Below are 12,345 nucleotides of genomic sequence, written 5' to 3' on the forward strand. Positions count from 1 at the left end.
GAAAGGGGCAGAGGGAGTGGCCCTTTGCTGCCTTTCTAGGAAGCCCCCAAATGCCCCCTCCTCCCAGCACCCAGGCCCCACACAGCAGCAGCCTGAGTCATCATCCCTGTGGTTTGAATGGTAGCCGAGAAATCAGCCAGGGGGCTGCCTGGGGCTGACGGCCAAGGGTTGGAAAAACAAGGCCATTTTCTCTTAACTCCAGCCTTGGAATCTCAAGACAGGCTAGGGGGTGGGGAGCAGAGGGCAGGTAAATGCAGAATGGGTGGGTGTCAACAACCAGATGGGGCTGGGGTGGGGGGCGACGAGGAGGGGGAGGTTCAGAATCTGAGCTGTTGGCTTTTGTTTTCAAATGACCTGTTTAATAATTACCTTTGCAATCAAAGGAGCCAGGGCCCAGAGAAGGTGAGGATTCCAACCCTCCATACCCCAGCAAGCAGCCAGAGAAGAAAGTAAACAAGATGCCACTGGCTCTCATTCCATCTCGCAAACAATGGCGGGACTGAGCTGCCCGCTCACACACACACATCGAAGTGAGATTTCCAGGGAAGAACTTTAACAGGCAGATAAGAGGCTCGGACTGAATTATTTCCCCACATCCCAGGAGCTCCCCTGAACTCAGCACCCAAGAGGTGTTAGCCTAGGGTTCCGGCATTTTAACATTAACCTTGACCTGTAATTTATTCATTCATTTTGCAGAGAAGGAGAACTACCTCCGCCTCAACGCCCGGAAAACCCAGCCAGCAACAACTTCATCCCTTTCAACAGTCACAATGGTGGACAAACAAGGGATTTAAGTTACAGCGGCTAGCTTGCACTCACACTCCACTGGGCTAGGGCTCCTTAAAAAAACACCACTCTAATCCAAGCACCCACTGGGGCTCACAAAAGTCAGAACCTGACCGGCAGTGCGAAAAATCCAACTTGGTTTTTTTTTTTTTTTCCAACCTCCCAAGGCCTTCAACTATTTTTCCTCCTGCAGCATCCAAGCCCAGCCTCAAGGCAGAGCCATAAACACGCCTGCTCCTCCCCCTTCCACGGTTCGGCAACCGCCCCCCCGCCCCCCCCAACCTTCCCGGACCCAGAGGAGAAAGAACCACAGCGACCCTCACCCGCAGCCCCCTCCTCTGCCCTCCCCCAGCCGCCCGCGCCGGCCGCAATCCTCGTAGGCACCTTGAGATAAACACCCACTAATGATTTTATGATTTTCTGCTCTGGGTAGCCGCGCTCAGCAGAATCCCTTCCCCCCGCCCAGGCGACGGGGGCCGGCCCAACGGAGGGATTGGGGGATGGGGGGGCGTTAGTTTGTTTTTTTACACTGCCGCGTCTCCACACCTGTTTTTCATTCATTCATTCGTTCGTTCATTCATTCATTAGCGGATTCGTCACAGCTGCCTCCCCGGCCCTCTGGATCTCGGGGAGAGGATGGGAGGGGGCTAGGGTGGGGGAGACAGCGGCAGGGGTGCATCTTGTAGGGAGGGTCGGGGGGAAGGACCCCGTTGGAGGGCATTTTGGGTGGCTTTGTCAAACACAAGACAAGCGATGCGGCGGGGGCGGGGCGGGGGCGCTCCCCGGGGCTCGAAGTTGTTTTCCGAGCCGCGGCGGCGAGGACAGCCGCCCGGGTGCGCCTCTTTGTCTCTCCCCGGCCGGCGCCGCGTCCCCGCGCGCTCACCTGGTCTTGGAGGACAAGAAGGCAAGTTTGATCAGGCCGTAGGTGAAGAGCGGGATACTCTCCTTGGCGACGCTGGCAACTTGCAGCCGGTGCTCCAGTATGTGGAGTTCCATCGTCCGCCCGCGCTCCGCGGCAGCTCATCCGCGGGGGGCGAGCCGCGGCCCCCGCCCCCTGCACGCCCAGCCGGCACCAAGCGCCGCGGGCAGCCGGCCCGGTGACCGGGAGCTCGGCGCCGGGCGGCCGGGGCGGACAAAGGGGAGGCCCGCCAAGCCGCGAGGGGCCGCGGGCGGCGGGCGAGGGCGGCAGCGCTGGCGGAGCAGCAGCGCGCGGCGCCCGGCGCGGAGAGCAGCTGGTGTTCGCTGTAACAAACAACTTGCCACTCAAACGTCGACCCGCTGGGCATGCGCGGCCGCCGCGGGGCGTGCCGGGACTTGTAGTCGCGCGGCCCGGGCGCCGGCGGCCGCTGATGTCAGGGGCTGGGCGGCCGCCCTAGGGGCCCGCCCGATGCGCTGAGGGAAAATGCTGGAGCGCGGGCCCCCACGGGCCCACGGGGAGGCGAAGGGCAGAAGCGGGGGCCTTTCGAGCCAGGCTGAGCCTGAGTGCAAGCTCTGTCCCTCAAGCTCAGGACTAGGCGCTTTTGGGCGCAAAGCGAGTCGCCCACAGAACTCGCGCGCTGGAGGAGACCTGAGTCTGGGAGGGGAGAGATTTGGAGAAACCGGTAATTACAGTGCAGAGAAGCAAAACAGAGAGGGGTGCGGGGGACAGAGACGGGGCCTTGGGGGGTTTTCTGGAGGAGGGGACATCCAGGCTGGGTTCTGAGGGATGAACGGGACCTCGCTGAGGGGGAGGGGGCGCGCGGGCTTGGAGGCCAGCAGTCTTCCAGGCAGAAGGAACAGCGTGTCCAAAGGCACAGAAGCGTGAAAGCCCCCACGGTGCTGTGTTTGGCTTTGTTGGAGCGGAAAATGTGAGGGAGGAGAGGCAAGAGATAAGGCAGGCGCAGTCACCAGGAGTCCGGTCGAGAGGGTCATGTGTGCAGAGCTAATGAGGTGGCCGTTTATCCGGCGGGAGAGAGGGTGATGGGGACTGCGAATTAGGGAAAAGTCCGAAATACACCCGAAGGGCTTCCCACCCCAGGGCCGGTGTGCCCGTGACTACGTCCCGCAACGGCTCCCCCTTAATGGCTGACTGGAATTTTGAAATTTTCTAGGTTAAAGTTACTGGTGCTCTGCTCCTTGGCAGAGTAATTTGGGGACGTGATGGGTCAGGTTTACCTGCTGGGCCTGTCTGGGAACTCTCTTGGAGGAAGATTCTGGTCATGCCCTCTCACATTCCTCTCTCAGCCCACCTCTGTGAAGTAGGGACACATCAGGCTACCTCATTTCCACAAAGGGGCTTGAAGCCCGCAATCTGGTGGCTCTTAAAGTGTGTTGACCCCCTTCCCGGTTTACTTTCACTAAAGAATTTACCACCATCTAATAAAGAATATTTTTCTTTGTTTTGCTTGTCTGTCTCCCTCTTCTAGCATCTCAGCTCCACGAAGGCAGTGGTTTTTGTCTGTTCTCTGCTGTATTCCCAGTGCCTGAAATGTGGTTGGCAGGTGAGAGACATGCATTCAGTATTCATGGAATGCATAAATGCATACATCTATTCCTTTAGCATCTAGAGGCCTAGAAAGCCCAAAAAGAAATGCATTCAGGGGCCAGGCGAGTGTGAAGATGTGTGAAGCAGCTGGGTATCAGACAGGTGGAAATGGTACAGGAGAAGGGAGGCCAACCTGAAGGCATAAAATGTATTAAAACAAAACCCCCAAAACAAAAAACCAACAGGTGAAACCAAATAAACAAGGCTAAAGGCAGGATTTGGTCAGTTTTCTGACTTCTGCCTTAGATGGCCTAAGTCAGTAGTTTTTAATCTGCAAGCCATGACCCATGAGTGGGTGGTGAAATCCATTTAGCCGGGCATGACTAGGATTAAAAAATAAATTATATTGAATAGAAAATGACACAGAGCTTTGCACGTGGTATGGGTAGGTTACTATTATCTCTTCTGTGTTCCAGGAAACTTTCGTTTTGGCCACACGTGAACGTGTGGGCACGCAGGCGTGTGTGTGCGTCTCTGTGTGTGCATGCACTGGATCTTTATGCAAAGGTATTTCTTTTTGTGCGTCTTGGTCAAAAACATTTGAAAACACTGGGCTTTCTAGTTAATCAAGCCAGACTATTGTCACGTTTGCAAATTTAGACCACGTTGGTTGGATTTATAGAATTGCTTTCACTGAGCTATATCTGGTGCTTAAGATTTCTGTGACACTGACACCTGAAATGAATGTTGGGATGTTGAGGAAACGGACCTCTAGGTCGCCAAATCCAGAGGATGGTTTCAGGCTGGGGCTAGGGTGAGACATTGACTCTGAAGATCATGCAAGTACTGGCGTGGCGTGTTCTCATGGAATTCACTCCTCTCTTGATTCCTAGCACTGTACTCTTCTGGTCCTATCCTGGTTCTTCTGGTTTTCCCGCTTTGGTTTCTCCTCCGCCCAACCCTAAAATGAGCAGAGGCCCACCTGGTGTTCCTTCCTATAGTGTATTTTTACAGCAATGGCTGCCAGTGAATCATGCCTCCCGGTAAGCCAGCCCACACTGACTTTGGGTTTGGCCACGTGAATTTCTTTGGCCAGTGAAGTCTTACCTTGGTAGCACATGTACTTGGTAAGTCCTGTGCATTGAGACTCGCCCACTTGGATACTCCCTTGAGGCCACTATGCTGTAAAGAAGCCCCAGTGAAAGTTAACATGGAAAGAGAGGCCCAAGTGTTCCAGCTGTTCCAGTTGAGCCCTGTCCCCTGCCGACAGCTGGCATCAACCAGACATGTGAGTCTTGGACCTTCTAGCTCACTGTCCAGATGAATGCAGCCCCATGAATGAGCCAGGTGAAAGCAGGAGAGGAACTACCCAACCAACCTATAGAAGAAGAATAAATACAGCTGACCCTTGAACAACATGGGTTTAAACTCCTCGGGTCCACTTATACACCGTTGTTTTTGATAGTGGATAATGCAGTGCTGCAAGATCCATGATCGGTTGCGTCTGTGGTTGTGGAGCCGTGGATATGCAGCCACGTATATGAAGGGCCATCTGTAAATTATAAGCAGATTTTCAACTGCAAGGAGGGTCATCATTCCTAATCCTCTCCTCGCTCAAGGGTCAACTGTAGTTGTTTTTAGCTGCTAAGATTTGGAATGGTTTGTTATGCAGAAATACCTAGCTGATACATTCCCTCAACCCTCATCTTCTCTCACTCTGTGGGTGGACTCAGTCTCTGGCTTCTAATATTTTGAGGGCCCGCAAATTGACAGTTCTAGCTCAGAACATGTTCCGGAGGCCCTGATTCACATATATAACTTCCTAGTCGTTGGTTACATCCACCTAAATGTTCACAGGCTTGACCAGCCCAACCTGTTCACACCTTACCTCATCATCTAACCCGCCCCAGCCCTTTTCCTCTTCCTCCTGTAGTCTCTGTCTTGGTTGATGACATCATCGCCAATCCCTAAAGTTACCAGCCTGATATGGCATGTTGTGATTTCCAAGATGGTCGCAACAAGATTTTTTATTCTGCATGCTCTCCTGGCAACATGACATTGACCATCAACCCATTAGGTGGTGGCTCAATGTTCCTGCCTCTTGAATCTGAGCAGGCCTGTGACCACAGAGAAAACGACACCTGTGACTTCTGAAACTCAGTCATAGCTGCTGATCCTGTTTCCATCTGGTCCTCTTGGGGCACTCACTCTCTGAACGCCTCTGTCATGCTGTGAGGAAGCATGGGCCACATGGACAGATCACAAGTGGAAATTTGGTTTGGTTTGTTAGGGCTGCGTAACAAAGTAACACAGACTGGGGAATTAAAAAACAGAAACTTATTGTCTCACAATTCCGGGAGCTAGAAGTTCAAGATCCAGGGTTGGCAGGTTGGTTCCTTCTGAAACCCCTCTCCTTGGCTTGTAGATGGCCACCTTCTCCCTGTGTCCTCATGTGGTCTTCCCTCTGTGTGTGTATCAGTGTCCTAATCTCCTCCTCTTATGAGGACACCAGTAATAATGATTAGAGCCCAGCCTAATGACCTCATTTTAACTTAACTACCTCTTTAAAGACCCTATTGCCAAATACAATCATATTCTGAGGCAGTGGGGGTTAGGACTTCAACATATGAATTTTGAGGAGTGGTGGGCACAGTTTGGCCCATAGCAGTATTCCAGCCAGCAGCCCCAGCTGAGGTTTCAGTTGACAGCCAGCATCACCAGACCTGGGAAGAAGCCTTCACCTGACACAAATGAGAGACCCTGAGCAAGAGCCACCCAGCTGAGCCCAATCAGCTTCTCATGAGAGATAATAATAAAATAATTATTGTTGTTCTAAACCACTGCATTTAAATAGCAATAGATTATTGGAATATTCTAGAATCAACCCGGTTGGTGGTGGTGACGAGGGGCTGGGGGACAGGGGAGAGCTGACCTGGGAATTATCCTGGTCAGGATAATTGATACCTCTTGCTTCCCCGCTCTGCCATCTAATCAGTCACCAAGTCTTAATGATTTTGTTTACCGCACACCTCTGTAATCCAGCCTGTCTCTTCACCTTGACCATCATGTTCCCATGTCCTAGATTGTTACAGTGGCCTCCTAATGTCCATTCCATCCTCCTCGTGTTGCCAAGGTAGCTGTTCTATGCTGTGGCCCTACCACCTGTAACTCTTGCAGCGACCATGGCTCTCTTAAGAAAACCAAGTTTGGATCCTCCATAGATGGTCTTAATGTGAAGGGAAGGAGGCTTTCTGGCTCCTAGACCCACCCTCTCCAATATGGTAGTCATTGGCCAAACATGGCTATTGAGCATTTGAAATGGAGCTAATGCCATGAGAAGCAGAAACTTTAATTTTACTTCATTTTAATTAATTTAAAATTAAAAACTGATACTCAATTCAGTTATTGGAAAACATTCAAGTATGTTTGGAAAGAACTGCCAACTGTCCTGGTTTTCCTGGGACTGAGCTTTCAGGATGTGGAACTGGGAGTTTTAAAACCAGGACTTGGGTAAACAGGGATGAGTTGGTGACACTACTTTGAAACAACTTGGTTATGGAAATCTATGAAACCCAAACACAGATCAAGTGTTGTGGATGAGAATTAAGCATCTGAATGGAGATGTGCCGTAAATGTCAAATATATTCTGGCTTTCAAAGACTTGGTATGAAAAAAAAATGTAAAATATCTCATTAAAAATTTCGTAGATTGATTACATGTTAAAACGATAGTATTTTGGATATTGGGTTAAATAGAATATATTATTAAAATTAATTCCGTCTGTTTCTTCTTTACTTTTTAAAATTTAAAGTCACGTATAGCTTGCATTATATTTTTATTAGGCAGCCGTGCTCTGGAGCAGTGGTTCTTAAACTGTGGCTGGTGTCAGAATCACAGGGGCACTTGGTAAAGATGCTGAGGCCCAGGCCCTGTCCTGCTTTGAGGAGCCTGGGTCTCTGTTCTTCATCAGGTCTCCAGGCCTCAATCACCCTGCTGTGGTGGGGTAGTGTGTGGGAATGTAGATGCCAGCAACCCCTTTCCTCTTAAGTCTGGGGTCTCTGGACCTAAGAAAACAATGCCCAAGAACCGGCAGGACTTCTCTCTCTGCCTGGCTAAGGCCTAGCATGGGTTTTACCAGCATGGACTGCTCAGATGGTGTAGGAATGGAAAAAGAAGAGAGGGAGGAGACGGCCAGGAGAACTAAGGGGCATCTTTTTCTGGGGCTCTGATTCTTTCTGGATCCTTCCCTAGTCCCTAGGTAAGCTGACCTCAAATATCTTTCCCTGGGTTTGACAAACAACACTGAGGGCCGTGGGGCGTCACTGAAAGTTCTGAGCAGGGAGGAGCCCGATGAAATGGACGCCCTGTTGGCCTATTCTGAGGGAGCCTCAGCCACCTCCCTTTCTCACGCTTTTCCACAGGACTGCAGGAAGAAGCGATTCCTCAGATTCTTTGCTAGAGATGGCCCCTCCCACATGCTCACCTGCACTCCCACAGGAAAGGATTACTGGTCCCCAAAGTGCAGTGGGCTGAATTACTATACTATAAACTGTCACAGCTTAATCCCCGTCAGCCATCATCCTGGTCTCGGGCAGAGGCCCTTCCTTGGTGCTCCCAGGCCTGCGCATCCTTGCCAGGAGCCCCCAGAGACCAGGTCCCAGCTCTCTGCTGCAAATCCACACTTAGACACCAGGCGTCACTCAGCCCCACCAAGGGAGAGAGTGTGTGGTATGGGAAACCAGTCAGCCAACCAACCAACCAACCAACCAACCAACCAACCAACACTGCATCCTAGAGAACCAGGCCTAGTCTGAATTTGGCCTCTATCCCATTCAGTGCTGTGCAAATTACATCTTCCTCTGCTTTGGTTTCCTCATCTGCAAAATGGGCATAATGGTGCCTCTCTCATAGGGCATTCATGTGTAGGCTCCAGCGCTGCTCCTGGCACTCAGTAGATGCTCAGTAAATGTTTGTTGAATGAATTAATGAATCAATGTGTGGATGGGCAGCTCTTTCGCAGTCTGTCCTCAAGGGCAGGCCCCCTCCGTGGTTTCTATTCTACCCCTTCCCGGCTTGCGGCTCCCTGCAGTGAAGGAAGAAAGTAAGGAAATGGGTGTGTCTAGGGCTTCTGCCTGCGTGTGCCTCATTGCATCTGATTCCCTGGAGAGGTAGGGATTCATATGCTCATTTTACACATGGGGAACTGAAGCTGGGGGAAGGTCAGGAGGAGAGGACCTGAGGACACAGCTTTTCTTGGGTCTCCCAAGGGCCTGCACCAGGGCTGAGAACACAGTGCTACTAAAGGAAGGCCCACGGGTTGAGTCAATGCATGAACATCAGGCACCGTGATGACACTGGGAGCCCCATCCCCTTTGTTGTGACATCCTTGGGCAGGGCTAGGGCAGGACAAGAGGCACCAGAGTCTGTCTTCTCTCTCTCTCTGTCTTGGATTATTTCCTTTCATACCTTCCTCCTGCCTCCTCCCCTTCTACTCCTTAGCCTGTGCCCTTTCAGCAGTATTTTCTCCTTTCTTTCCCTTTCTTCCTTCCTTTCTTCCTTTCTTTCTCTCTTTCTTCCTTCCTACCTTTCTCTTTCTTCCTTCCTCCCTTCCTTCCTTCCTTCCTTCCTTTCTTTCTCTTTCTTTCTTTCTTTTTGTTTCCTTCTTTCTTCCTTCCTTTCTTTCTTTCTCTTTCTTTCTTTCTTTCTTTCTTTCTTTCTTTCTTTCTTTCTTTCTTTCTTTCCTTCCTTCCTTCCTTCCTTCCTTCCTTCCTTTCTTCCTTTCCTTCTTCCTTTCTTCCTTCCTTCCTTTCTTTCTTCCTTTCTCCTTTCCTTTCCCATCCCTTTCCTTTTCTTCCTTCTTGCATTCTTCCTTACTCCCTGCTTCCCTCCTTCTCCCCCCACCCCCCCCGACCTTTTGTTATAATCTGTGACTGAGGACCAGACTGCATAGCGTCTAAGAACCAAAAGGTTGACATGCTGGAATATAGAGGCTGAGGGGCCTCCACACCCCTACCATTCACACCCTAACACCTCAGTTTCCTCATCTGTAAATTGGTTTGTTTTAAGGACTTGGGGTGGTATGTGTAGGTGCTGAGTACAGGCCTGACCGATGGGAAGAGCCTGATGGGTGTGAAGTGTTGCTGGTGTTATTTCACCTGTGCCTAAGGCAGGCCTCACTGCAGCTCTTTAATGTCGTGGGAACTGATTCTGGAGAGCATCAAGGTCTGAGATTCTGAAGGTATGATTTGGGGTAAATTGTGCATCAATTTCGTGATCACTTAAATGCAAGTGTCTGGATGGCTGCTTCCCAGGAAAGTGGTGAGCCATTGGTCATTAAGTTGTTGGGAAAATGACAGCTGAGTCCTGTGGCACTAACACACAGCCTAGTTTGGATTGTAAGCTCAGGGAGGGCAGGGCTGGGATGATGTGTGGCCTTCCCTGGGGTGGTGTTCATTCAAGGCCTGTGGAGTGACTCAGGATGCACATGTGGTGACTGGCGAGTAGGGGTGGCCTGAGGGTCCCGAGTGACCCTAGATCCAAAGTAGCCCCAGAGTTCCTTCTTGGCAGGTCACAGGAGAGAGAGCTGTACTCAGGACATCTTTTTGCACATTGCAAAGGTGATTTGCTCTCTTGGGAAGGAATCTGGTCTCTTTAATATCCTTTGTGAAGATGCAGAAACATCTGCAGTGGAGACTGCTGGGATTGCTCATGAGATATTAGCCACATCTCGGTGAAAAGAGCAATTTATCAGAGGATGTTCCTTCCAGTGACAGAGAACCTTTCAGAACTTGATTGCACTTAATGTACCAGCCTTTCCAAAGTATTTTATTCCACCCTCAAATGAGATAATGAAGCCCTTTAATTTACTGTTCAACTCCCAGACAGAGTGAGCTGGTCAGGCCCGAGGGGATAGAAGGCTGGACCCAGGCTCAGGAGGCCCAGTGCACCTGGTGTGTCGTCATGGCCTTCTCAGCCTGGAGCTGCCCATCTCCTGTTGGGAGGTGGCATGGAGCCCCAGGCAGCCCAGGGTAAATCCCAGTCTTGCAGTTTCCTTCCTGTGTGTCCCCAAGCCAGTCACTTACTCTCTTGAAGCCTCGGTTTCATCATCTGTAGAATGGGGATGGATGGTAACACTGGCGCGTCAGGGTTGTAGTAATGATTAGGGATGATATGGCTAAGAGGGCAGTGCCTGGCACTGGGTAGATGCTCAATAAATGACAATTGTCATTGGGTAGTGAAGTCGAGCCCTGAGACCTCAGAGGAAGTCGTTCTTGCTGCTGGTCCTGGGGAACGTTCACATCCATGGCTCTGCCCTGGAATCACACCATCAGCACCAAATGAAACAGCCTTCAAGACCTTCACCTCCTGCTTATCCGCCTATCCCATCCTGACCATTTCAGTGGATCTCGCCCACCCAGACAAATAGATGATGGATGGATAGCTGTAAAAACTCAGCCGTGGGCAGCGTCAGAGCCCATGCTGGACCTTGCCCAAGCCTTCTCCAGCCTCTCGTTTGGACCTGGGAGCTCCTTGACCTCACCCACCCTAGTTCTCACGTACATGATGGTGCAAGCCCTGGGTACGTCTAAGGGGCCTCGTCAGATTTGTGTTGATCACAATACTCTCCCCACAAAGCAGTCAAGTAATTGCTCTTACGATATCAGTATGTTATGATACTTTTCCAAGGATGCAAGTAAAGCATTCTGAGAAAGGGATGTATTTTCTAATTTGCCCAGAGGTCATTATAGATGAATGGTTTACCCTTCTTTCCCCCCCTGCCCCAGTGGCCTTCCCCAGCTCAACCTCACACTCCCCTTACAGTAGGATTCTGGCATTTGTCCTCTGTTTCCTGCTCTGGCCCGGGGGGACCAGCCAGGACGCGCACTGTTGGTCTCATCTCTGGCTGGCTTTCTGACCGGCTCTTGTCTCCAGCCCAGACTGATTCCTGTCAACACCCCCTCCTCCCCTCACTCTGTATACATAGCTCTTCACCTGCTCCTGCTGCCTCCCTCCTGATCAGCATCCAGACTCACCCTGTGTCGGTACCTGTGGTGGCTGATGATGGCCCTTAAAGATCCCTGGAACCTGCAAATGGTGCCTTATATGGAAAAGGGGTCTTTGCAGATGTGATTAAGTTAAGGCTTTTGAGATGGGGAGTTCACCCTGGATTATCCAGGTGGGTCCAATGTAATCACAGCATCTTTACAAGAGAGAGGCAGAGGGATATTCGACACAGGCAGGAGAAGGTGACATGAACACAGAGGCAGAGATTGGAGTGATGTGCCTGCAAGCCAAGGAATGCTGACCACCATCAGAATCCAGCCACCAGCATTCTCCCCTGAGCTTCTGGAGGGAGCACAGCCTTGATGACACCTTGATTTCTGCCCAGTAATACAGATGTTGGATTTCTGCCTTCCAGACCTGTGCGAGAATAAATTTCTGTTGCTTTAAGACCAAATTGGTGGTCATTTGTGACAGCAGCCATGGGAAACTAGATCAGTGTTCATCCTCTCTGGGGAGATCCTTTGCCCGGTCCAGCTTAGCTCTAGGCCCTGACTCTGTTTTGGTCCCCATGGTCCTGGCCCTGAAGGGAGCTCCCTAGCTCTTCGGATGGGCCTGGACACTTGATGCCGCAGTGCCAGATCCCACTCCTGACAGGGGCTTTGGGGACCTTAGAATCAGCTGCATAGGTGTTATCTGCTGGCGATCAACCCCAGGACCCACTGGGTGGTAGGCCCTCCAAGAGAACCTTAAGCTTATCCCTCCTCCCCTGTGGAATAATCAAGGCTCATTATAGGTGGGGAGCAGATCAGACAGTTCAGAAGAGCATTGGCTGAGGTCCTACCTTGTGCTAACTATATGATGGGTGCTTGATATACATTGTCTCTTCTATTACCTTTCTCCAGTCTGGGGATAAAAATGGTAAAAAAAAAAAAAAAAGTATTCCTCTGGCTTATTTCCTTCCTGCTCTAATGGGACCTGTTTGCCTTTCAAAGTTTCCAGGAGCCCTGCGAGGGGGCGGGGGGTCTCACTAGTGCTCACAAACATTCTTCCATCACTTCTTATTGCCATTTTCCTCCTCCTATGATTGACTT

The 12,345-nt window shown here is 51.0% G+C and overlaps 1 protein-coding gene and 1 long non-coding RNA gene across 3 annotated transcripts in view; one reads left to right on the forward strand and one right to left on the reverse strand.

Annotated features, from left to right (window-relative positions):
• The window catches only part of CASTOR2 (cytosolic arginine sensor for mTORC1 subunit 2), a 58,965-nt gene extending 57,047 nt beyond the window's left edge, over positions 1-1,918 (reverse strand). For both annotated transcript variants that reach the window (XR_010934839.1, XM_067705958.1), the window contains exon 1: positions 1,670-1,918. Coding sequence is in view for 1 of the 2 variants with exons in the window: in XM_067705958.1 (XP_067562059.1) it covers positions 1,670-1,782 (113 nt within the window). In the remaining variant the exon portion in view is untranslated. The remainder of the gene's footprint in view (positions 1-1,669) is intronic.
• A 219-nt stretch (positions 1,919-2,137) lies between these two features.
• LOC137206829 (uncharacterized) overlaps positions 2,138-12,345 on the forward strand; it is a 407,706-nt gene continuing 397,498 nt past the window's right edge. The window contains exons 1-3 of the long non-coding RNA XR_010934841.1: positions 2,138-2,387; positions 3,192-3,266; positions 3,727-3,817. This is a non-coding gene — a long non-coding RNA (uncharacterized lncRNA). The remainder of the gene's footprint in view (positions 2,388-3,191; positions 3,267-3,726; positions 3,818-12,345) is intronic.

This window comes from Pseudorca crassidens, chromosome 15 (genome assembly GCF_039906515.1).
Source record: "Pseudorca crassidens isolate mPseCra1 chromosome 15, mPseCra1.hap1, whole genome shotgun sequence".
Lineage (NCBI taxonomy): Eukaryota > Metazoa > Chordata > Mammalia > Artiodactyla > Delphinidae > Pseudorca > Pseudorca crassidens.